General features: G+C 50.0%; 1 protein-coding gene across 1 annotated transcript; it reads right to left on the minus strand.

Moving 5' to 3' along the window:
• Nucleotides 1-245: 245 nt before the first annotated feature.
• LOC132403923 (uncharacterized) lies at nucleotides 246-22,681 on the minus strand (the record flags this gene model as incomplete). The annotated part of the gene is made up of 3 exons (XM_059987757.1): nucleotides 246-453; nucleotides 18,741-18,859; nucleotides 22,526-22,681. Coding segments are annotated over 3 exons (483 nt in total), but the record flags the coding sequence as incomplete, so codon positions are not given.
• Between the last annotated feature and the right edge of the window lie 3,636 nt (nucleotides 22,682-26,317).

The following is a 26,317-nucleotide window of genomic DNA, read 5'->3' on the forward strand; positions in this document are numbered from 1 at the left end:
ACATTTTAAAATGTTTTGAAAAGCATGAAGAGTGTTTGCATTGATAATTCTGATTTCGGTCGTAAGTTTATTTTCTGGCGTGCGAATATAGTTCATATTTCAACTTTTCACAAAAAAATTCACTGGGAGCAACGAATTTCCCTTGCATCCCTTTCCTCGTCTCCTGTTGTGCTTTTCGTTTCTCACTTTGGAACAATTTATGGAAGTTTCGGTAATATTCGCATATTGCCCAGTAGATGGAACGATCAGGAGGGCGACCTAAGGTACGCCTTGCGCTCGTTTTCTTTCTGCACAGATGTTGACGCAGTAGCTGTCTTTGTGTCTGGTAAGCAGAAGTTGATCTCGCGTTGCAGGTGTGATGGAGGAGGAGGGGTGGTGAAGCTGGCTGCAAACTGTGACCAAAAGGTGCTTTTGAAGCCCCTGGTGTTACATTCTAACTGGATTGACGGCCTTCTAAAAAAAAATGTAATCTTTAAAAACAACCGATAGAAAACATTTTGACCGAATATTTGTAAACTGCCTGTGGTTTATACAAGAGAGAAAGTGCGCTCAGAGAAAACTCGTGTGTTTCAGACCACAATTAGGCTGGAGATTAATGATTCCTACATGTGTTTTTCCAAGGAGTAACGTTTTTACTAGCAAAGGAGGGGGTGGCATTTAATGAACTAACTGGTAAAGTGCAATTTATCTCTACATATGGGAATGGGTTTGGGAATGTTGTGGAATGGAAGGGACTGTGTCACCTCGCCAGAAGATTGGTTCGCATTAATTACAGCGGGAAATTAGTAAGGATTCGTAATATGAAACGAGAAAAGTATCAACCACAAAGCCGCATCGGTTTTGGAAACACGGCGAACAGGGTCGGCTGGCGGACTCCCTCGCGACGATCTTAAAACGTTGAGCGATTTTAAATGGTGCATTTCTGCGTATGATTTTTCTCAGATCACGTCGCTCCCCTGCTGACACGCCGCAACTAAGTGGCGTGGATGCTTTTAAACCCAACCGTCTATCGTGTGTGTGTATATATATATCTGCTGGGGGAAAAAATCAAATGCTAAACACATACACCCAACCCCAAACATAAAAGAAGCTAGCAGATAGTCAACATATTTCATCGTTGACCTAAAAAACATTGCAAAATAATATAGATACTGACAGAATCTGCAGCAACTTTCAAAACGGACAACTTCATCAAAGCAAGGGCATTATTCGCTGTTGCCAAGAGGTGCCTAGTACCCCCAGATGCACCATGCTAATAAACCATAACTAGTTTATACAGTGAGCAGAAGGTTGCATACTATTGACACCGTTGGCTACTTTCCGCCTTGTGCCACTTTTTCCCTCAGCACAGTCCTGTTTTAAGGTTATGACCTCCAACAAATTGGTAGCTGCTGCTCTTGTCATCCCCCCACCCCGCTTCCTTAGCGTCTTCCACCTTTCCCCAGAGGCGCAGGGAAACTTTGTACCAGAGCCGCTATCACAAAGCAAAAAAAAACCCACAATGTTAACTTGAAATGTTTACTTTCCAGCTGTCAAAAGCATTTTTTTTTAAAAAGCACATATTGGTCCACCGGACATTTCACAGAAAGGACTTCAGCATAACAGCCGTCCTTCAAGTGGGTACGAATTAAGCTCACCCCCAAGGAGTACATGTTTATTTGCCCCAGAGGACCAGTCGCGGTTGTTGATGCAGGTGTACAAACATTGTTGCAATAGGAGTCAAGGCGATCGCTCGTCCAGATATGCAGCAGGTTCCGTGCTCCACTGGGCAGTCCTTTGCCTGCTCGCTTCATATTTAACTGCAATTTTTAACTAAATAATAATGCTATGTTTAGGCTATTCTTACAACACATGAGCATCTGCTTTCAATTGAAGGTGTTACAATTTGTTTTAAGTTATTTGGGTTGCCATGGTAACGTATAAGGACAATTTTTTTTACACCGTTAGTATACGCAGCCTTCCGTATAGGACCTCAGGAAAGGGGAGAGCGCGATATTTCATTTTATTAATGCGGTGAGGTGTGCGGTATTTGGAATGAGTTACTGTTCCTGGAAATATCCAAACTCTGGGTAATCTGATCAATTTCTTTATTCCTGAAATGCGTTAATACTGGTCTGCAAGGGTGTCCGTTTATTTGTTTAATCAGTACTTATTCATTTAATAAATAGATCGGACTGGTTAAAAAATTGCCTAAATCTGCCAAGCAATTAAAGTATAACTCTCAGCATCAGCGAAAGTGTTTTACGAGGTATCCCGCCGAATGCGCGAATACCTAACAATTGCTATCAGAGGGTTTCAATGTCACAGCCAATTTAGACTAAAGAACCGCTACTGGCTTCTTTCCTGTTGCAGAATATCTGCCATTTCTATATAAATCAGTAAGTCCCACTCACGCTGATTTTAGCATAATCTGTTTATAAAAAAAAGTGGTCAAAACAGCACGATTTCCATAATTTCGATTCCACGTTCCAACGTTATATTTTGTATACCTCTTTTTTACTTTTAGTTAGGATCACCTTTATCATGACTTGCACCGAGATTAATTTGAGGGAGAGCAGGCATCAAATGGATGCTTTGGGACTTATGGGGGATTTTTTTTTTGTAAATTGCGAGTAACAGGTTAAGGAAAGTCTTTGCACAAGAGACTGGTGGCAAGAGCCAGCAATCCCTCCCCAATGAAACGGGTCCAGGCATTGACCAATTGAACCCTGTGCGCTGGACCGCTGATGAAGTGTGAGGTGGGTAGCGGCTTTATGGGGGAATGAAAGAGAGCGTTTCTTTCTGTTTGACGGCGAGTGTGAATGTTTGCCAAGATCTGACACCAGCGCTCGGTGTTGACATAAATCGATCTGAGGAACAGCTCATCGGTAAAAAGTGAAACTCGTGTGAAAGTTCCTCCCTCGCGGGACAAGCCGGTTCCCTTCAATGCGGCACACCTGCACCCGCTATTCTTCTCCACTGTTTACACTGTGTCATAGGAAATTAATTCTTTACTATTCGGGCCATTGAGGGTCATCCTCATTGTACAGAGGGGCCCGCGGCTCGACCCCATCGGGAGCTCTTGTGCCGGCTTAATTGAGCGTCCGGCGTTTTATTAAGCGAGTGTGTGGTGCAAGGGGAGGGGAGAGGGCTCAGAGTGGCGAGGTGCAGAGCGCTGAGCGTTCCTTCCCCCACCCCACACTCACACACACACCCCGTCCGAGCAGCTTGAACGAACCTGATCTCTACCTCTGTGCAGCAACACCAGGATTACTTTGCAAACTTTGGAATTTGTTTTATTTTTGTTTTGTTGTAATTGTGTTCTTTCTTATATAACTCACGTTTATGTTTTTCTTGTGTCTGATGCCATGTGTCCGTGATGTTGCTTGCACCTGTGAAGACATATACCAACTTATTACTATGACAGTAAATTTGACTTTTACTTCATCCCCCCACATTCACGGGGGGGAGGGGGACATATTCCTGAGACCGCTCAAGTACCCTTCCCCGTGGCACTGTCCCTAAACGTCCCGCCGCTACAAGAACCCTTTCTTTCTTCCTACTTATTTTTGTTATGAAATGAGCTCCAGTTTATTGCTGTAACACTTCGGCTTGAAACTTTATCTTTCTCCTCTCTCCAGAGATGCTGCCTGATCTGTCCAGCACCTCTGTACAGAAACCTCTGCCTATCATTTCAGATTACCAGCCACTGTGTGATATGTTGCTTTTGATCCGGTTTTTTTTTATTGGTAGGTCACACTGGAAATGCTTCACAATCCGTATGTAATAATGGTGTGGCATGTACCGAGATAGAGTGAACAGCTTTGTTTTGCATGCCATGCAGGCAGACCATACATGAGACATGATTACATTTTTACTGCCTATGATTACATTGAGGCTGTAAACAGAAAACAGAAATAGAATGGAAAGAGAAAGTGAATCATTCGGATTAATGAGCTTCCATCAGGTTTTCGGCATTCACTGTATTTTGGTTTTTCTTCTGTTTATTGTTTGGAGTATTTCCCAATCACAAGGGAAGAATTCCCCTTTTAATTCTCTAAACAAGCTATTGACTTTGAGCATTATTCGTTATCATATTCTGGTAAATATTTTGTAAAGAGAAATGATCCAGTGAAGTACTTCTTCTCTGCTAACGTGCCAGAATGGTTGTAGCGCCATTAGTAAGGCATTATACGCCAGTATTGAACTACCAGTCAGTACTTCCACTGTACTTCTAATGTATTGATTCTTCTTAAGCAGTATCTCAGATTGAGGACTGCCTACTACTGGCCAATCATGGGTTGTTCCTGGGACCTGTCCATTTCTCAGAAGCATCCTTTCTCTAGTGTAGCCCGTATCATATTGCTCTATGTACTCTTGCTGTAATTCTTTAATTTATTTGAATAACCACCATAACTAAACTAATTGAATACCCAGTATTTGATAAATATAATGAGCATTATTATTATTACTAACCGAGAATAATGTTTTAAAATATTTGAGAGAGATTTCAATAAGACAAGTCTTTCATCACCCAAGGAGCCCCTGCATACTTGAATATGGGTACAAAATGCCCCCAGGACCCAGAATTGGCAGTGACCTCAAATAGCCAAATCTAGAAGCAAAGCTATTTCTTGAAGATAATTCGGAATCCACCAACAGTAACCTCCATCACAATGTAGATATCTGTTCCAGATTAATAATATTTGAAATTTTCCTGAATTTTAAAGTAAGTCTGTTTCAGTCACAGAAATACTCATTAAATAATCCTGACTTGCAAATAAATTGCTATCGTTCATTTCTCTGGGTCTAATCCTGGAACACCCCCATCCTTCGCCAGAAAAGGAACATGGCTTTCCCAAAGGCAGTTAACATTGGACAATAAATGTTTAGCCTACCAGTGACAGTTAGATTCCCTCAAACAAAATTAATAAATTAAAAGAAAAGGTGTAATGAGTATCAGTTTTCAGATTGACACCAGTCTAGTTAGTGGCTCGAGGACTTTGATTCAACCTGCATTAAGAGTCAAAATCAGAAATGCAACCGCCAAAAAACTCAACTACATATTCTTAACCATGGCAAATTAAGGGTTAAATATCTGAAGTATTTTTTTCCTCATGGCCAAATCAACATGCAGTTTTGATTTTCAGTAGTCACTATAATATATTCAAAGGTTCTTACTCAATCTTTTAATGCCTGATGCCAATTCCCCACTTCTCACCCTGTGAAATCTGTTTCACATATATTTCTAATAAATGCTTATGGCTTCTTTTGTAATTAATGGCCCCAACTTGCTCCCAAGCTTCATTGAAAATGTAACAATCAATTTGCACACATAACAGTCCCTTTGATATGATATAACCACTGATGTATGTGAGGAATAAGAAGGAGAGAGAGAAGACTAAACACCTCGATCTTTTCCTCCCTCCTGTTTGTTTGTACTTTTAGTCTTTTTGACATTTACTCCCTCCCTCTCCATTCCAAAAGCTGTTGAACACTTTCCCCAATAACAGCCCTTGGCTCCAACAGCCAAGTTACTTCACTACTCTGCGTCTTATTGCGCAGGTCAGCGTCCCTAAGAACAGAGTGGAATCTTTCTGTTCCACTTGGCTCAGTACCACAGAATGACCAACTGAGTCATGGCAGATGGGTGGGGTGGGGGGAGTCTCAACTGCTTTTTTTTTCATTTTCTAATCTATGGGAATATTCAGAGAGAAATCAAAATTACAAACACGAACAGTGGGGAGTGAGGTTTTGTGGTATTTCAATCCACTGCATGCATGATACTGATAGTAAACACAGAGCACTAGACAAAGTATGAGCTGCTTTGTGTCAGGTTGTATCCACGGAAGGAAGGGGGTAGTTGTGTCCTGATTCTTCATCTAAGATGAAATGTAGAGGGGAGATGGCCAGTATAAAGAGATAAAGGGGGTGGATGCAAGAGAGAATCTGTCGGTTGGCTGATGAGTCGGGTGGAGGGAGGAAGGCCGAAGATTGCAGCAGAGTCTAGGAGGTGATAAGCAGAGACAACAGAAGGCTGCAGATGATGGAACACGATGAGAAAAGCAGGTTAAGAACAGAAGCAAATGAGGGCGGGTAGGTAGGTAGGTGTGAGCCACTGAGGGAGAAACAGGCCACCCAGTGGGAGAAGTACATAGGTAATGAGCAGGTGCGGGAGGGGAAAGAAACTGGGTGATAAGGGATTGGTGGGGGGGGGGGGTGGAGTGGGAAATAAAGGGATATGGGGAGGAAGACACTTCTCCTGATAGATGAGAACATCTCAGATACTGTAGAACCGGCAACCTCATCTTAAGAACAGATGCAAAGGAGAAAGTGAGAGAAAGGGATAGTATTATTACAAAAGCTGGGGTGGGAGGAGGAGTAGTTGTATGAGCTGTACAAGACAGTGGGTAGTTTGTCTCCCAGAGAGATCATAAAGGGGAGACTTACTTACGTACTGCCTGTTACACTGCTGGCATCTCGGACAGCAATGAAGGTCTTTCATCTCTGGCGGTTTTCAGGGCTTCCTTCATCACGTCAGTAGCTTCCTCTCAGTTTTCACTACTGTCAGTCGTGTAAATCCCAGCTGGAGACTCAGGAATACCATTGCTGGATTTTTCATTGCTGTTTCCCTAAGTTTTGTTTTACCAGTCGGGGTTGTTAGCCCTGAGCTGAACCCCCAGACCTGGAGTACTGGTGGGCCCCTTTTAGTCTGGCCTCGACCCTTTGACCTGTTTGGCATGGGTGACCCGACCAAGAGGCAAAAATATGAAGCCCTGACTCCAGCAAACATAGCTTTCCAGGTCACCGAGGCACGCTAGCCTCCGAAGCCTATGACAAGGTTGTGGTCCTCTTGGCGGGTAAAGAGGAGAGAGGTGTAATAAATAGTAAGGAAACTAAGTGCTCTTTGAGAAGAGGGATTTGTAATATACAAAGTTAGCATGGGTAATTTTGATTGTGTTCAACAATCCGTATAGGATCAGTTAATTAAATATTCCAACTGATTTTCAATTCCAGCCAAATGGAGTAAAAATTGGTTGGATGTGTAATGACCAACCAAGCTAATTTCACCCATCTTGTACTATCATCATTTACTACATCAACTTCCTTCACAGGTCTGGGGTATATTCATCATGATTTGCTAATGCGTTTTTTTTTTTGAGTGAACAGGAGAATAAAATTAATAGAGGACAGAAAAGATCAAAATGTATAAACACTAAGCATGTCTGCAAGGAAAAGCAGAAAAAGGGCACAAAATGGTTGGATATTATCAAAAGAACTGTGGCCAGACTACGTGCATTCATTGAGATATCCTCGGTAAAGGGCCAAAGCCACTGTTGAGAGGCACTAAGGTTACGAGAGTAGGGAAGAAGATGATTAGATATTACCAAACATGTAGACCACATGAGTGAATGGAGACCAGCTATACTTTCCAGTTTATACGAAATTTAATACATGTCCCATATTCATAAATTATTCATTCGAATGATGTTCATAGACTTCAGTACAGCATTCAACACAATCATCCCTCTGAAACTGATTGGAAAGCTGAGCCTAATGGGCCTGAGCACCTTCCTCTGCAACTGGATCCTAGACTTCCAGACTGGGAGACCTCAGTCAGTCCGAATCGGGAGCAGCGTCTCCAACACCATCACACTGAGCACGGGGGGGCCCAGGGTTGTGTGCTCAGTCCACTGCTGTTCACTCTGCTGACCCACGACTGTGTTGCAACACACAGCTCGAACCACATCATCAAGTTCGCCAATGACACGACCGTGGTGGGTCTCATCAGCAAGAACGACGAGTCAGCTTACAGAGAGGAAGCGCAGTGGCTAATGGACTGGTGCAGAGCCAACAACCTGTCTCTTAATGTGAACAAAACAAAAGAGATAGTTGTTGACTTCAGGAGGGCACGGAGTGACCACTCCCCACTGAACATCAACAGCTCCTCGGTAGAGATCGTAAAGAGCACCAAATTTCTTGGTGTTCACCTGATGGAGAATCTCACCTGGTCCCCCAACACCAGCTCCGTAGCAAAGAAAGCCCAGCAGCGTCTCTACTTTCTGCGAAGGCTGAGGAAAGTCCATCTCGCACCCCCCCCCCCCCCCATCCTCATCAAATTCTATAGGGGTTGTATTGAGAGCATCCTGAGCAGCTGCATCACTGCCTGGTTTGCAAATTGCACCATCTCGGATCGCAAGACCCTGCAGCAGACAGTGAGGTCAGCTGAGAAGATCACCGGGATCTCTCTTCCCACCATCACAGAAATTTACACTACTTGCTGCATCCGCGAAGGAAACAGCATTATGAAGGACCCCACGCACCCCTCATACAAACTCTTCTCCCTCCTGCCATCTGGGAAAAGGCATCGAAGCATTCGGGCTCTCACGACCAGACTATGTAACAGTTTCTTCCCCCAAGCTATCAGACTCCTCAATTCCCAGAGCCTGGACTGAAACCTTACTGCCCTATCGTCTTGTTTATTATTTATTGTAATGCCTGCACTGATTTTTGTGCATTTTATGCAGTCCTGTGTAGGTCTGTAGTCTAGTGTAGCTTTCTCTGTGTTGTGTTTTTTTACGTAGTTCAGTCTAGTTTTTGTACTGTGTCATGTAAACCATGGTCCTGAAAAACATTGTCTCATTTTTACTATGTACCGTACCAGTAGTTATGGTCGAAATGACAATAAAAGTGACTTGACTTGACTTATCTACTACTACTACATTCTTTCTGGCAAGGGAAAGCAGGACATTCTCTTTAATGTATTTATCAATGACCTCAAGCAAAAGCATCTTGGAATAACCATGGCTTTGGTGGCCAAGGAAAAGCGTGTCATCAGCAGTGTGTTATTTTACATTCACTTTCTGTACCTGAGAGGAAGCCATTAGTCTTGTGTTGCATTATTTATTTGTTTGTTTGAAGTAATAACACAGTAACAGACCCTTCTGGCTCAATGAGTCCATGCCACACAATTATACGCATGTGGCTAATTGACCTACTAACCAGTATGTCTTTGGAATGTGGGAGGAAACTAGAGCACCAGGAGGAAACCACATAGTCACAGAGGGAGCATACAAATTCCTTATAGACAGCAGTGGGAACGGAATCTGTCTGCAGGTGCTGGGATAGCATTACACTGACTGCTATGCTACTATGCCTTTGGTAGAAGTCACAAGTCTCAATAATTCATGAGATTGTTATATATGGTAATAGTTCATTTTTAACTTTACAAATTCAACTTGCTTTGATGGGAAAGTTATAAATACACATTACTGTAAAATGTCTTTTCTATTGTCACTTGGAGTTAATAGAGATTAAATTAATATATCCCAATCTTACCAGTTTGTATCTTTCCTCATTCAGTTTCGGAATCGAATGTACAAAACTTAGCCTGCTTTATTTTCACCTCCCTGAGACAGGTGTGAATCTACCCCTGTGTAATAACAATGAAGGATCCTCATGTGCTGAGTGTTAAGGTGAGAATTAAAGTTCAGTGTAGTCTGTTGTTAACCCTGTTTCCAGTTGTAAGCAGCCTGTAGTGTTACAGATTACATTGCTGCAGATGTGGGTTCTTAATAGCTGATGCAGAACCCCCAAACTTTGTCGCATATGGGGCATTTTGGCATTTTAAAGTAGTAGTGCATCATTTATACTGTATGCTCCCAACAAAGACACCTGATACACCCTCTGTGCTAACATGAGTGCCCATCTCTACTTTGTGCAGTCATAGATCAGGTACTCCTGTTAATTGGTGAGTGTTTTACCTTTTTCAAAGGGACCCTGCATTGTTCCTTTGTTCGCATGAGAATCCCTTGCCATAATGGAGCAAGGGAATACTGTAATTCAAGGAACAGATCTTTGCCCCTCGGAATGAGGGGATTGAGATTGACCATGATTTTTCCTTGGACCCCTGTGTTATTACAATCAATGGAACCTCTGGGGTCCCCTTGTTGTCTGCTTCCCAAACGTGGCAGAAAAGATTGTGAATTTGTGTCTATAGCATCTATCCCCGAGGTTTTAGAACTTCAGCAGGAGCAATGTCTGCTCTCCAGGCATATGGCCTTCTTGACATCGTGTCAGTCAGAAGTGGTAGCAGACCAGGTCTGAACAGCTTTCCATGGGATAAAGTCAAGGATATTCATGTCAAGTATTCAGAGGGTCCTCAAAATACTCCCTGGAGGTGCTGACTGCTTCTTTGCCCTTAATGTGCTTTCCTACACTCTTGGTCTTCAGTGGAATGGCCCCTGAGTTAGCTATGATGCACTTAGTTAACAAGAGGTCTCCATTGGAGATAGCTTTCCCTGCAGTCTCTTTGCCAGCTGCTTTAAGGCTCTGTGTCCTGTCCAACCTGGCACATAGTTTTCCAAGATTACTTCCTCTGGGATAAAGGTCAGGGGTTCTCAAGGTCACACCAGGAAATTCTCCTCAGTCTCACCCATAATTTCCAGAGTTAGAGTGCATGTGATAATGATGGTGGTGTGCTGGTTCTGCATTAGAGTGAACCGGACAGTCCCAAAACATTCAATTATCCCACAGGAGAGAATTTATAGAATTTCAGACTAGATCATTTTTAATGCCCAAACACAACCCATGGATTCAGAGCTTTATATTCTGGTTAGCCTCTCTGGATTATGGTGTAGCAGACAAATTTCACAGCTTATGCCAGTGATATTAAACATAATTCTGATTCTGACCCGTCCATCTCTTTCCCATCATACCTCACCCAATGTAACTGCCAAAGTCCCCACATTAGGATAGCAGAGCAGTGTTCTGGTCTGTCACTGTTGTGATCGCCCACAAGTGTGCTGACATTCCAGCTCCCAGCCTTCCTGTTGTGGGGGGTGGGGGGGGGGGAAGCCTGTGCATGGGTTCCTTTAACTTGGTGTCACTGTGTGACAGCTGTCATACAATGAAGCCTTGATCCGGGGCAAGGTGATCGGGCACCAGGGTTCTGATCGACGCCATTGACTTTCCTGAGGTAACTCTTCTTTGCGAAGACCGTTTTGGAAACCAGGTACATGTCACCAAGCGTGCGTGCGTGTGTAAATAGACAATACGTTTTGCTGGTGCAGACAGAAACAACAGAGGAAGAATATCAGAGTAAGCAGCAATTGGTGTTGACGGTTCTTCCTATTCATTTTGATTGCAGGTGGACTGAGCAATCAGTCTTCCCCAAACACTTACAATGGCCCACTGTTAGAGGTTAAAGTCTTATTTCAAACAACTGAGGAGGCAGTGTTTTTCCGATTACAGCCAGTGTAATTGAATCTGCCCTGCAACCTAACTTTAAAATTACATCCTCTGACCTCGATTCTACCCACCCCAATTTCACAATTTTCTGGGACAGCCTGGAGAATGGAATGCAGACATCTTGTGGGATGGAGAGGCTGCTGGGGAGTTGTGGGGGGTAGAAAATAATTGCCAGAGATGTTTAAATGTCAAAAATTTGGGGGGAAAGCTCTAAATGCATTAAAGAGCATTTTAGTAGGTGTCATTTATATAACACGTAACATTTTTCATTCTGTTGAAACGCTCTAAAGTGCCTCACTACATAGGAAATATTTTTGAAGTGCAGACACGACTATGGTTGCATCTCCATCCAAGCAGCAATGTGATCATCTACCTTAACTGAGTAACAGATATTTGCAAAGATACCAAAATATTTGTTGCAGGGACTCTTCTATTTGAAAGGGCACACACTATTTTAGTTTCATGGCTCATCTGAAAGGCTCCCTCAGAGATGTACAGAATTGTTGGGCTAGATTCTGATATCCCCTCTCTGTAGTGCAGGGGTCCCCATTCTTTTTTTATGCCATGGACCCCTGCTGTAGTGGAATTTGGATGCACAATATTGACATAAAGCCTGATCTATCATCAGGCGATACCCTATCAGAATGTATAGGAAATATCTCGGGATGTTACTTCTTTGAACTTGAAGGCATTTGATAATGATCCTCAAAGAACTGAAGTCTAAAATTGAGGCAAAGTTATCCTCCCTCTCCCGAGACAGTCCTTTGAAGTGGTAGATGGCTTGTTTCTACAGCGTTTCCGAGGTGCGGAAGCAGACCATCTGCACGCCAAGAAAGTCTTCTTTGCACCTGCGCATACACACACTTGCTGCAATGAAAAACAAACTCAGCTTTTATTTCATATGCTTTCAATATAAAGAGTAGAATTTCCAGCCATTTCAGTTCTGATGAAGAATCTCGGCTCAAAATGGTGACCATGATGCTGCCTGACTTGTTGAGATCCTTCAGCATTTTGTGTTTGAGTTGCCCAGCATTTCTGTTCACTTTATTTGAATGATTTTTTGAAGCAGACTGTGACACTTTTTAGTGATGTACACACAACACTGAATCTCTTTGGATCTCCAATACATTCGGTTTTTCACCATTTTGGATAGGACCTCCATGGAGTCAAAGACAAAAGTTCAAAGGTGACAATTTCCTAATAAGGACCATGGATGGTCCAGATAGTTGTACATGAGTGACAACTTACACCAGCTGTTATACAGACTCAACAGAGCAAGTGTTGGTCCAGTGAGGAGGAGGTCCTCTTAGTGCCATTTCAAACAACTTAGAGGACAGAACAGAAGATCATATATCCCAGTCAGCCAGTGATTCAAAACTCAGGTGGTATCATTAGTAGGGTAAGTGGAGAACAAATATTTAAGTTATCAATATCAAAAGAGATAAAAGTGTGACAAATGGGAAGTGACCTTTGAACTCTTCTTTCAGGAAGGATAGGGGAAACATAGTGAGTAAATCTTCCATTATGATGCCTGAATTCCATTGAGTGGCATTTAATTCCCCGAGATATAAAAGAAGCCTGTTAGGTTATACATAAAGGAACAATTTCTGCAGCCTGGTCAATGTTGGATCTGAGGTTTAGAAATTGGAGAGTGCCCTTTCACTAGTGGAGGTGGGAAACACCCTGTGATAGAGTGTGATGGAGATTTGATGCTCTCCCACAGGTGATAATTGATGCAAACCCAAATGCTAATTTTAAAGCTGAGATTTTTATGAATGGATTACTAAGGAAAATGTGGCAAGGAAGGGCAGTTACCACAAATCAGCCATGATCTGTTTGAGCAAATTAAATGACCATGCCTTTTTCAAATGTTATTTTATGTTGGCAAATTCTTTTACATCGAGCAGCCGCCAACCTTTGGGTGTTCGCAAATCATTGAGCAAAAAGTTTTTAGAGAATCCATTACCAACAGTGACCATTTTTGCTTTGACAAGCTGAATAACAAAGAGACAGAAATTAATTCTTCACTAGTTTAGTACAATACATTCTTAGAAGCTCGGCAAAAAAGATTGTATCTTTACAGTGCTGCTTTAGACTTATTTCTCCAAAGGGAAAGATTTACATTTTTAAATTTCCTTATCACATCTTTTAGAAGTGACCCAAAGCGTTCCATGTACAATGAACTACTTTGAAGTCCTGTGACTGTTGTTATGCAGGCAACCTCATTTGGAGTTGCTTTATTTCTCCTTAAGCTTTTCCCTCTGTCCCCTGAAGCGATTAACTTATGCTAGGTTTCAGTTCCCCAGATGCCAATGCCCAGCAGTATTTCACTCTTGTGGCCTTTATTCATGAGAGGAGTTTGACACTTGGGTCTATGTTGCCATTCTCCCTGCCCTTGCCAGACGGAAGCATACACTGCAACATTACATGCTTCCGGTGCACGAGTTAAAAAGAACAGTTCACCTTAATGGGCAAGTATGAAAAATGTTTTGCAATATCCGGTGGAGGGAAGATCAAGAAGTGTGTAAATGGAGCAACAAGTATTGTGCTGGAGGAACTCAGCAGGACATGCTACATCTAGGGGAGGAAAGAAATTGCCGATGTTTCAGGTTGGAAGGCTGCTGCAATACTGAGAGTGGAGAAGCAAGAGGTTCGGCTTAGAGAGGACAAGGGAAGCAGCAAGAAATGATTCCACAGTGATTGGAGGACTGAGGAGGGGTGTAAGATGTCAGATAGGTAGTGCCAGGTAGCAGAGAGGAGAAGGAATGGAGGAGGAACTCTGTAAAGCAGGCGAGTGATAAATGGAGGCAGACAGAGAGAGAGGAAAACAGGGAAACCAAAGATGGAGCAAGGTGAATGGTAAGTGTGTGAAGATGAGAGAGAGCTGCTAAGCAGAGAGAAGCCGAAACACAAAATGCTACCAGACTTGGATTCGGATAAGTAAAGGAGGTGAGAACGGAAAGCCAGTCGGAATCAGATGGGGGCTGGAAGGGGGAAATGTGTGTGTGTGAAGTTGATAAATGGAGCCAAGGGGTGGCAAGTGTGGAAGGGGATTGTGTAGAAGGGGGATGTGTGGAAAGGGGTTGTGTGAAAGGGGGTTGTGTGGAAGAGAGTTATGTGGAAGGGGATGTGTGGAAGGGGTATGTGTGGAAGGGGTTGTGTGGAAGGGGGATGTGTGGAAGGGGGTTGTGTGGAAGGGGGATGTGTGGAAGGGGGATGTGTGGAAGGGGATGTGTGAAAGGGGGATGTGTGGAAGGGGGTTGGGTGGAAGGGGGATGTGTGGAAGGGGTTTGTGTGGAAGGGGATGTGTGGAAGGGGGATGTGTGGAAGGGGGATGTGTGGAAGGGGTTGTGTGGAAGGGGGTTGTGTGGAAGGGGTTGTGTGGAAGGGGGATGTGTGGAAGGGGATGTGTGGAAGGGGGTTGGGTGGAAGGGGGATGTGTGGAAGGGGGTTGTGTGGAAGGGGGATGTGTGGAAGGGGTTGTGTGGAAGGGGGATGTGTGGAAGGGGGATGTGTGGAAGGGGATGTGTGGAAGGGGGTTGGGTGGAAGGGGATGTGTGGAAGGGGGTTGGGTGGAAGGGGGATGTGTGGAAGGGGGATGTGTGGAAGGGGGATGTGTGGAAGGGGGATGTGTGGAAGGGGGATGTGTGGAAGGGGATGTGTGGAAGGGGGTTGGGTGGAAGGGGGATGTGTGGAAGGGGGATGTGTGGAAGGGGGATGTGTGGAAGGGGATGTGTGGAAGGGGGTTGGGTGGAAGGGGGATGTGTGGAAGGGGGTTGGGTGGAAGGGGATGTGTGGAAGGGGGTTGGGTGGAAGGGGGATGTTGTGGAAGGGGGATGTGTGGAAGGGGGATGTGTGGAAGGGGGATATGTGGAAGGGGATGTGTGGAAGGGGTTGGGTGGAAGGGGTTGTGTGGAAGGGGGATGTGTGGAAGGGGGATGTGTGGAAGGGGTTGTGTGGAAGGGGGATGTGTGGAAGGGGGTTGTGTGGAAGGGGGATGTGTGGAAGGGGTTGTGTGAAAGGGGGTTAGGTGGAAGGGGGTTGTGTGGAAGAGGGTTGTGTGGAAGGGGGTTGGGTGGAAGGGGGTTGTGTGGAAGGGGGTTGGGTGGAAGGGGGATGTGTGGAAGAGGGATGTGTGGAAGGGGGTTGTGTAGAAGAGGGATGTGTGGAAGGGGGTTGGGTGGAAGGGGGATGTGTGGAAGGGGTTTGTGTGGAAGGGGATGTGTGGAAGGGGGATGTGTGGAAGGGGGTTGGGTGGAAGGGGGATGAGTGGAAGGGTTTGTGTGGAAGGGGATGTGTGGAAGGGGGATGTGTGGAAGGGGGTTGGGTGGAAGGGGGATGTATGAAGGGGGTTAGGTGGAAGGGGGATGTGTGGAAGGGGGATGTGTGGAAGGGGGATGTGTGAAAGGGGGGTTGTGTGGAAGGGGGATGTGTGGAAGGGGGTTGTGTGGAAGGGGGATGTGTGGAAGGGGGTTGTGTGAAAGGGGGTTGTGTGAAAGGGGGATGTGTGGAAGGGGGATGTGTGGAAGGGGATGTGTGGAAGGGGGATGTGTGGAAGGGGGTTGTGTGGAAGGGGGGTTGTGTGAAAGGGGGATGTGTGGAAGGGGGATGTGTGGAAGGGGGTTGTGTGGAAGAGGGATGTGTGGAAGGAGGTTGGGTGGAAGGGGGTTGTCTGGAAGGGGGTTGGGTGGAAGGGGGTTGTGTGGAAGGGGGTTGGGTGGAAGGGGGATGTGTGGAAGGGGGTTGGGTGGAAGGGGGATGTGTGAAAGGGGGTTGTGTGAAGGGGGTTGTGTGAAGGGGGTTGGGTGGAAGCGGGATGTGTGGAAGGGGGATGTGTGAAGGGGGTTGTGTGGAAGAGGTTGTGTGGAAGGGGGTTGTGTGGAAGGGGGTTGTGTGAAGGGGGATGTGTGGAAGGGGGATGTGTGGAAGGGGGTTGTGTGGAAGAGGGATGTGTGGAAGGAGGTTGGGTGGAAGGGGGTTGTCTGGAAGGGGGGTTGGGTGGAAGGGGGTTGTGTGGAAGGGGGTTGGGTGGAAGGGGGATGTGTGGAAGGGGGTTGGGTGGAAGGGGGATGTGTGAAAGGGGGTTGTGTGAAAGGGGGTTGTGTGAAAGGGGGTTGGGTGGAAGCGGGATGTGTGGAAGGGGGATGTGTGAAAGGGGGTTGTGTGGAAGAGGTTGTGTGGAAGGGGGATGTGTGGAAGGGGTTGTGTGAAAGGGGGTTGTGTGGAAGGGGGTTGGGTGGAAGGGGGATGTGTGAAAGGGGGTTGTGTGGAAGAGGTTGTGTGAAAGGGGGTTGTGTGGAAGGGGGTTGTGTGGAAGGGGGTTGGGTGGAAGGGGGATGTGTGAAAGGGGGTTGTGTGGAAGAGGTTGTCTGGAAGAGGGATGTGTGGAAGGGGGTTGTGTGGAAGGGGATGTGTAGAAGGGGATGTGTGGAAGGGGATGTGAGGAAGGGGATGTGTGAAAGGGGGTTGTGTGAAAGGGGGATGTGTGGAAGGGGGATATGTGAAAGGGGGTTGGGTGGAAGGGGTTGTGTGAAAGGGGGTTAGGTGGAAGGGGTTGTGTGGAAGGGGGTTTTGTGGAAGGGGTTGTGTGAAAGGGGGTTAGGTGGAAGGGGTTGTGTGGAAGGGGGTTTTGTGGAAGGGGTTGTGTGAAAGGGGGTTAGGTGGAAGGGGTTGTGTGGAAGGGGGTTTTGTGGAAGGGGTTGTGTGAAAGGGGGTTAGGTGGAAGGGGTTGTGTGGAAGGGGGTTTTGTGGAAGGGGTTGTGTGAAGGGGGTTAGGTGGAAGGGGGATGTGTGGAAGGGGTTGTGTGAAAGGTGGTTAGGTGGAAGGGGATGTGTGGCAAGGGGGATGAGTGGAAGGGGATGTGTGATAGGGGGTTAGGTGGAAGGGGGTTGTGTGGAAGGGGGTTGTGTGAAGGGGGGTTGTGTGAAGGGGGTTTGTGTGGAAGGGGGTTGTGTGGAAGGGGGTTGTGTGGAAGGGGATGTGTGGAAGGGGGATGTGTGGAAGGGGGTGTGTGGATGGGGGATGTGTGAAAGGGGGATGTGTGAAAGGGGGTTGTGTGGAAGGGGGTTGTGTGGAAGGGGGATGTGTGGAAGGGGTGTGTGTAGGGGGTTGGTGGAAGGGGTTTGTGTGGAAGGGGGATGTGTGAAAGGGGGATGTGTGATAGGGGGTTGTGTGAAGGGGGATGTGTGGAAGGGGGATGTGTGGAAGGGGGTGTGGGGGAAGGGGGATGTGTGAAGGGGGATTGGTGTGGAGGGGATGTGTGGAAGGGGGATGGTGTGGAAGGGGGATGTGTGGGAAGGGGGTTGTGTGGAAGGGGATGTGTGGAAGGGGGATGTGTGGGAAGGGGGTTGTGTGGAAGGGGGATGTGTGGGAAGGGGTTGTGTGAAAGGGGGTTAGGGGGAGGGGGGTTGTGTGGAAGAGGGTGGTGTGGAAGGGGGTGGGGTGGATGGGGGTTGTGGGGATGGGGGTTGGGGTGGAAGGGGGATGTGTGGTTGTGGGTGGGAGGGGTTGGGGGGGAGGGGTGTTGTGGGAGGTGGGGTTGGGGGGGGATGGGGGAGGGGTGGTAGGGGGGTGGGGGGTTGGGGTGGGAGGGTTGGGGAGGGGGGTTGGGGGAGGGGGGATGGGGGGGGGGGGTTGGGTGGGGGGTTTGGGGTGGGGGGGTGGGAGGGGGGGGGTAGGGGGTGGTGGGGTTGGGGGTGGGGGGTTGGGGTGGGGGGAGGTTGGAGGCTGAGGCGAGGGGAAGAAGAATCAGGGGGGGGGGGGGGTGTGTGTGCACGGCAACTATCTGCAACAAGGAATATATTTGGGATGTGTGGAAGGGGGATGTGTGAAAGGGGGTTGTGTGGAAGAGGGATGTGTGGAAGGAGGTTGGGTGGAAGGGGGTTGTCTGGAAGGGGGTTGGGTGGAAGGGGGTTGTGTGGAAGGGGGTTGGGTGGAAGGGGGATGTGTGGAAGGGGGTTGGGTGGAAGGGGGATGTGTGGAAGGGGGATGTGTGGAAGGGGGTTGTGTGGAAGGGGGATGTGTGGAAGGGGGTTGTGTGAAAGGGGGTTGTGTGAAAGGGGGATGTGTGGAAGGGGGATGTGTGGAAGGGGATGTGTGGAAGGGGGATGTGTGGAAGGGGGTTGTGTGGAAGGGGGTTGTGTGAAAGGGGGATGTGTGGAAGGGGGATGTGTGGAAGGGGGTTGTGTGGAAGAGGGATGTGTGGAAGGAGGTTGGGTGGAAGGGGGTTGTCTGGAAGGGGGGTTGGGTGGGAAGGGGGTTGTGTGGAAGGTGGTTGGGTGGAAGGGGGATGTGTGGAAGGGGGTTGGGTGGAAGGGGGATGTGTGAAAGGGGGTTGTGTGAAAGGGGGTTGTGTGAAAGGGGGTTGGGTGGAAGCGGGATGTGTGGAAGGGGGATGTGTGAAAGGGGGTTGTGTGGAAGAGGTTGTGTGGAAGGGGGTTGTGTGGAAGGGGGTTGTGTGAAAGGGGGATGTGTGGAAGGGGGATGTGTGGAAGGGGGTTGTCTGGAAGAGGGATGTGTGGAAGGAGGTTGGGTGGAAGGGGGTTGTCTGGAAGGGGGTTGGGTGGAAGGGGGTTGTGTGGAAGGGGGTTGGGTGGAAGGGGGATGTGTGGAAGGGGGTTGGGTGGAAGGGGGATGTGTGAAAGGGGGTTGTGTGAAAGGGGGTTGTGTGAAAGGGGGTTGGGTGGAAGCGGGATGTGTGGAAGGGGGATGTGTGAAAGGGGGTTGTGTGGAAGAGGTTGTGTGGAAGGGGGATGTGTGGAAGGGGTTGTGTGAAAGGGGGTTGTGTGGAAGGGGGTTGGGTGGAAGGGGATGTGTGAAAGGTGGTTAGGTGGAAGGGGATGTGTGGAAGGGGGATGAGTGGAAGGGGATGTGTGATAGGGGGTTAGGTGGAAGGGGGTTGTGTGGAAGGGGGTTGTGTGAAGGGGGGTTGTGTGAAGGGGGTTTGTGTGGAAGGGGGTTGTGTGGAAGGGGGATGTGTGGAAGGGGGTTGTGTGGAAGGGGATGTGTGGAAGGGGGATGTGTGGAAGGGGGTTGTGTGGAAGGGGGATGTGTGAAAGGGGGATGTGTGAAAGGGGGTTGTGTGGAAGGGGTTGTGTGGAAGGGGGATGTGTGGAAGGGGTTGTGTGAAAGGGGGTTGTGTGGAAGGGGTTTGTGTGGAAGGGGGATGTGTGAAAGGGGGATGTGTGAAAGGGGGTTGTGTGAAAGGGGGATGTGTGGAAGGGGGATGTGTGGAAGGGGGATGTGTGGAAGGGGGATGTGTGAAGGGGGATTGTGTGGAAGGGGATGTGTGGAAGGGGGATGTGTGGAAGGGGGATGTGTGGAAGGGGTTGTGTGGAAGGGGATGTGTGGAAGGGGGATGTGTGGAAGGGGGTTGTGTGGAAGGGGGATGTGTGGAAGGGGTTGTGTGAAAGGGGGTTAGGTGGAAGGGGGTTGTGTGGAAGAGGGTTGTGTGGAAGGGGGTTGGGTGGTAGGGGGTTGTGTGGAAGGGGGTTGGGTGGAAGGGGGATGTGTGGAAGAGGGATGTGTGGAAGGGGGTTGTGTAGAAGAGGGATGTGTGGAAGGGGGTTGTGTGGAAGGGGGATGTGTGAAAGGGGGATGTGTGAAAGGGGGTTGTGTGGAAGGGGGTTGTGTGGAAGGGGGATGTGTGGAAGGGGTTGTGTGAAAGGGGGTTGTGTGGAAGGGGTTTGTGTGGAAGGGGGATGTGTGAAAGGGGGATGTGTGAAAGGGGGTTGTGTGAAAGGGGGATGTGTGGAAGGGGGATGTGTGGAAGGGGGATGTGTGGAGGGGGTTGGGTGGAAGGGGGATGAGTGGAAGGGGTTTGTGTGGAAGGGGATGTGTGGAAGGGGGATGTGTGGAAGGGGGTTGGGTGGAAGGGGGATGTATGAAGGGGGTTAGGTGGAAGGGGGATGTGTGGAAGGGGGATGTGTGGAAGGGGATGTGTGAAAGGGGGTTGTGTGGAAGAGGGATGTGTGGAAGGAGGTTGGGTGGAAGGGGGTTGTCTGGAAGGGGGTTGGGTGGAAGGGGGTTGTGTGGAAGGGGGTTGGGTGGAAGGGGGCATGTGTGGAAGGGGGGTTGGGTGGAAGGGGGATGTGTGGAAGGGGGATGTGTGGAAGGGGGTTGTGTGGAAGGGGGATGTGTGGAAGGGGGTTGTGTGAAAGGGGGTTGTGTGAAAGGGGGATGTGTGGAAGGGGGATGTGTGGAAGGGGATGTGTGGAAGGGGGATGTGTGGAAGGGAGTTGTGTGGAAGGGGGTTGTGTGAAAGGGGGATGTGTGGAAGGGGGATGTGTGGAAGGGGGTTGTGTGGAAGAGGGATGTGTGGAAGGAGGTTGGGTGGAAGGGGGTTGTCTGGAAGGGGGTTGGGTGGAAGGGGGTTGTGTGGAAGGTGGTTGGGTGGAAGGGGGATGTGTGGAAGGGGGTTGGGTGGGGAAGGGGGATGTGTGAAAGGGGGTTGTGTGAAAGGGGGTTGTGTGAAAGGGGGTTGGGTGGAAGCGGGATGTGTGGAAGGGGGATGTGTGAAAGGGGGTTGTGTGGAAGAGGTTGTGTGGAAGGGGGTTGTGTGGAAGGGGGTTGTGTGAAAGGGGGATGTGTGGAGGGGGATGTGTGGAAGGGGGTTGTGTGGAAGAGGGATGTGTGGAAGGAGGTTGGGTGGAAGGGGGTTGTCTGGAAGGGGGTTGGGTGGAAGAGGGTTGTGTGGAAGGGGGTTGGGTGGAAGCGGGATGTGTGGAAGGGGGTTGGGTGAAGGGGGATGTGTGAAAGGGGGTTGTGTGAAAGGGGGTTGTGTGAAAGGGGGTTGGGTGCAAGCGGGATGTGTGGAAGGGGGATGTGTGAAAGGGGTTGTGTGGAAGAGGTTGTGTGGAAGGGGGATGTGTGGAAGGGGTTGTGTGAAAGGGGGTTGTGTGGAAGGGGGTTGGGTGGAAGGGGGATGTGTGAAAGGGGGTTGTGTGGAAGAGGTTGTGTGAAAGGGGGTTGTGTGGAAGGGGTTGTGTGGAAGGGGGGTTGGTGGAAGGGGGATGTGTGAAAGGGGGTTGGGTGGAAGGGTTGTGTGAAAGGGGGTTAGGTGGAAGGGGTTGTGTGGAAGGGGGTTTTGTGGAAGGGGTTGTGTGAAAGGGGGTTAGTGGAAGGGGTTGTGTGGAAGGGGGTTTTGTGGAAGGGGTTGTGTGAAAGGGGGTTAGGTGGAAGGGGTTGTGTGGATGGGGGTTTTGTGGAAGGGGTTGTGTGAAAGGGGGTTAGGTGGAAGGGGTTGTGTGGAAGGGGGTTTTGTGGAAGGGGTTGTGTGAAAGGGGGTTAGGTGGAAGGGGGATGTGTGGAAGGGGTTGTGTGAAAGGTGGTTAGGTGGAAGGGGATGTGTGGAAGGGGGATGAGTGGAGGGGATGTGTGATAGGGGGTTAGGTGGAAGGGGGTTGTGTGGAAGGGGGTTGTGTGAAGGGGGGTTGTGTGAAGGGGGTTTGTGTGGAAGGGGGTTGTGTGGAAGGGGGATGTGTGGAAGGGGGTTGTGTGGAAGGGGATGTGTGGAAGGGGGATGTGTGGAAGGGGGTTGTGTGGAAGGGGGATGTGTGAAAGGGGGATGTGTGAAAGGGGGTTGTGTGGAAGGGGGATGTGTGGAAGGGGTTGTGTGAAAGGGGGTTGTGTGGAAGGGGTTTGTGTGGAAGGGGGATGTGTGAAAGGGGGATGTGTGAAAGGGGGTTGTGTGAAAGGGGGATGTGTGGAAGGGGGATGTGTGGAAGGGGGATGTGTGAAGGGGGATTGTGTGGAAGGGGATGTGTGGAAGGGGGATGTGTGGAAGGGGGATGTGTGGAAGGGGGTTGTGTGGAAGGGGATGTGTGGAAGGGGGATGTGTGGAAGGGGGTTGTGTGGAAGGGGGATGTGTGGAAGGGGTTGTGTGAAAGGGGGTTAGGTGGAAGGGGGTTGTGTGGAAGAGGGTTGTGTGGAAGGGGGTTGGGTGGAAGGGGGTTGTGTGGAAGGGGGTTGGGTGGAAGGGGGATGTGTGGAAGAGGGATGTGTGGAAGGGGGTTGTGTAGAAGAGGGATGTGTGGAAGGGGGTTGGGTGGAAGGGGGATGTGTGGAAGGGGTTTGTGTGGAAGGGGATGTGTGGAAGGGGGATGTGTGGAAGGGGGTTGGGTGGAAGGGGGATGAGTGGAAGGGGTTTGTGTGGAAGGGGATGTGTGGAAGGGGGATGTGTGGAAGGGGGTTGGGTGGAAGGGGGATGTATGAAGGGGGTTAGGTGGAAGGGGGATGTGTGGAAGGGGGATGTGTGGAAGGGGGATGTGTGAAAGGGGGTTGTGTGGAAGAGGGATGTGTGGAAGGAGGTTGGGTGGAAGGGGGTTGTCTGGAAGGGGGTTGGGTGGAAGGGGGTTGTGTGGAAGGGGGTTGGGTGGAAGGGGGATGTGTGGAAGGGGGTTGGGTGGAAGGGGGATGTGTGGAAGGGGGATGTGTGGAAGGGGGTTGTGTGGAAGGGGGATGTGTGGAAGGGGGTTGTGTGAAAGGGGGTTGTGTGAAAGGGGGATGTGTGGAAGGGGGATGTGTGGAAGGGGATGTGTGGAAGGGGGGATGTGTGGAAGGGGGTTGTGTGGAAGGGGGTTGTGTGAAAGGGGGATGTGTGGAAGGGGGATGTGTGGAAGGGGGTTGTGTGGAAGAGGGATGTGTGGAAGGAGGTTGGGTGGAAGGGGGTTGTCTGGAAGGGGGTTGGGTGGAAGGGGGTTGTGTGGAAGGTGGTTGGGTGGAAGGGGGATGTGTGGAAGGGGGTTGGGTGGAAGGGGGATGTGTGAAAGGGGGTTGTGTGAAAGGGGGTTGTGTGAAAGGGGGTTGGGTGGAAGCGGGATGTGTGGAAGGGGGATGTGTGAAAGGGGGTTGTGTGGAAGAGGTTGTGTGGAAGGGGCTTGTGTGGAAGGGGGTTGTGTGAAAGGGGGATGTGTGGAAGGGGATGTGTGGAAGGGGGTTGTGTGGAAGAGGGATGTGTGGAAGGAGGTTGGGTGGAAGGGGGTTGTCTGGAAGGGGGTTGGGTGGAAGGGGGTTGTGTGGAAGGTGGTTGGGTGGAAGGGGGATGTGTGGAAGGGGGTTGGGTGGAAGGGGGATGTGTGAAAGGGGGTTGTGTGAAAGGGGGTTGTGTGAAAGGGGGTTGGGTGGAAGCGGGATGTGTGGAAGGGGGATGTGTGAAAGGGGGTTGTGTGGAAGAGGTTGTGTGGAAGGGGGATGTGTGGAAGGGGTTGTGTGAAAGGGGGTTGTGTGGAAGGGGGTTGGGTGGAAGGGGATGTGTGAAAGGTGGTTAGGTGGAAGGGGATGTGTGGAAGGGGGATGAGTGGAAGGGGATGTGTGATAGGGGGTTAGGTGGAAGGGGTTGTGTGGAAGGGGGTTGTGTGAAGGGGGGTTGTGTGAAGGGGGTTTGTGTGGAAGGGGGTTGTGTGGAAGGGGGGATGTGTGGAAGGGGGTTGTGTGGAAGGGGATGTGTGGAAGGGGGATGTGTGGAAGGGGGTTGTGTGAAGGGGGATGTGTGAAAGGGGGGATGTGTGAAGGGGGTTGTGTGAAGGGGGTTGTGTGGAAGGGGGTGTGTGGAAGGGGTTGTGTGAAAGGGGGTTGTGTTGGAAGGGGTTTGTGTGGAAGGGGGATGTGTGAAAGGGGGATGTGTGAAAGGGGGTTGTGTGAAAGGGGATTGTGGAGGGGATGTGGGAAGGGGATGTGTGGAAGGGGGATGTGTGAAGGGGGATTGTGTGGAAGGGGATGTGTGGAAGGGGATGTGTGGAAGGGGGATGTGTGGAAGGGGGTTGTGTGGAAGGGGATGTGTGGAAGGGGGATGTGTGGAAGGGGGTTGTGTGGAAGGGGGATGTGTGGAAGGGGTTGTGTGAAAGGGGGTTAGGTGGAAGGGGGTTGTGTGGAAGAGGGTTGTGTGGAAGGGGGTTGGGTGGAAGGGGGTTGTGTGGAAGGGGGTTGGGTGGAAGGGGGATGTGTGGAAGAGGGATGTGTGGAAGGGGGTTGTGTAGAAGAGGGATGTGTGGAAGGGGGTTGGGTGGAAGGGGGATGTGTGGAAGGGGTTTGTGTGGAAGGGGATGTGTGGAAGGGGGATGTGTGGAAGGGGGTTGGGTGGAAGGGGGATGAGTGGAAGGGGTTTGTGTGGAAGGGGATGTGTGGAAGGGGGATGTGTGGAAGGGGGTTGGGTGGAAGGGGGATGTATGAAGGGGGTTAGGTGGAAGGCGGATGTGTGGAAGGGGGATGTGTGGAAGGGGGATGTGTGAAAGGGGGTTGTGTGGAAGAGGGATGTGTGGAAGGAGGTTGGGTGGAAGGGGGTTGTCTGGAAGGGGGTTGGGTGGAAGGGGGTTGTGTGGAAGGGGGTTGGGTGGAAGGGGGATGTGTGGAAGGGGGTTGGGTGGAAGGGGGATGTGTGGAAGGGGGATGTGTGGAAGGGGGTTGTTTGGAAGGGGGATGTGTGGAAGGGGGTTGTGTGAAAGGGGGTTGTGTGAAAGGGGGATGTGTGGAAGGGGGATGTGTGGAAGGGGATGTGTGGAAGGGGGATGTGTGGAAGGGGGTTGTGTGGAAGGGGGTTGTGTGAAAGGGGGATGTGCGGAAGGGGGATGTGTGGAAGGGGGTTGTGTGGAAGAGGGATGTGTGGAAGGAGGTTGGGTGGAAGGGGGTTGTCTGGAAGGGGGTTGGGTGGAAGGGGGTTGTGTGGAAGGTGGTTGGGTGGAAGGGGGATGTGTGGAAGGGGGTTGGGTGGAAGGGGGATGTGTGAAAGGGGGTTGTGTGAAAGGGGGTTGTGTGAAAGGGGGTTGGGTGGAAGCGGGATGTGTGGAAGGGGGATGTGTGAAAGGGGGTTGTGTGGAAGAGGTTGTGTGGAAGGGGGTTGTGTGGAAGGGGGTTGTGTGAAAGGGGGATGTGTGGAAGGGGGATGTGTGGAAGGGGGTTGTGTGGAAGAGGGATGTGTGGAAGGAGGTTGGGTGGAAGGGGGTTGTCTGGAAGGGGGTTGGGTGGAAGGGGGTTGTGTGGAAGGGGGTTGGGTGGAAGGGGGATGTGTGGAAGGGGGTTGGGTGGAAGGGGGATGTGTGAAAGGGGGTTGTGTGAAAGGGGGTTGTGTGAAAGGGGGTTGGGTGGAAGCGGGATGTGTGGAAGGGGGATGTGTGAAAGGGGGTTGTGTGGAAGAGGTTGTGTGGAAGGGGGATGTGTGGAAGGGGTTGTGTGAAAGGGGGTTGTGTGGAAGGGGGTTGGGTGGAAGGGGGATGTGTGAAAGGGGGTTGTGTGGAAGAGGTTGTGTGAAAGGGGGTTGTGTGGAAGGGGGTTGTGTGGAAGGGGGTTGGGTGGAAGGGGGATGTGTGAAAGGGGGTTGTGTGGAAGAGGTTGTGAGGAAGAGGGATGTGTGGAAGGGGGTTGGGTGGAAGGGGATGTGTAGAAGGGGATGTGTGGAAGGGGATGTGAGGAAGGGGATGTGTGAAAGGGGGTTGTGTGAAAGGGGGATGTGTGGAAGGGGGATATGTGAAAGGGGGTTGGGTGGAAGGGGGATGTGTGAAAGGGGGTTGTGTGGAAGAGGTTGTGTGAAAGGGGGTTGTGTGGAAGGGGGTTGTGTGGAAGGGGGTTGGGTGGAAGGGGGATGTGTGGAAGGGGGATATGTGAAAGGGGGTTGGGTGGAAGGGTTGTGTGAAAGGGGGTTAGGTGGAAGGGGTTGTGTGGAAGGGGGTTTTGTGGAAGGGGTTGTGTGAAAGGGGGTTAGGTGGAAGGGGTTGTGTGGAAGGGGGTTTTGTGGAAGGGGTTGTGTGAAAGGGGGTTAGGTGGAAGGGGTTGTGTGGAAGGGGGTTTTGTGGAAGGGGTTGTGTGAAAGGGGGTTAGGTGGAAGGGGTTGTGTGGAAGGGGGTTTTGTGGAAGGGGTTGTGTGAAAGGGGGTTAGGTGGAAGTGGGATGTGTGGAAGGGGTTGTGTGAAAGGGGGTTAGGTGGAAGGGGATGTGTGGAAGGGGGATGAGTGGAAGGGGGATGTGTGGAAGGGGATGTGTGATAGGGGGTTAGGTGGAAGGGGGTTGTGTGGAAGGGGGTTATGTGAAGGGGGGTTGTGTGAAGGGGGTTTGTGTGGAAGGGGGTTGTGTGGATGGAGATGTGTGGAAGGGGGTTGT

Source organism: Hypanus sabinus, chromosome 2 (assembly GCF_030144855.1).
Source record: "Hypanus sabinus isolate sHypSab1 chromosome 2, sHypSab1.hap1, whole genome shotgun sequence".
NCBI classification, from domain to species: Eukaryota; Metazoa; Chordata; class Chondrichthyes; order Myliobatiformes; family Dasyatidae; genus Hypanus; species Hypanus sabinus.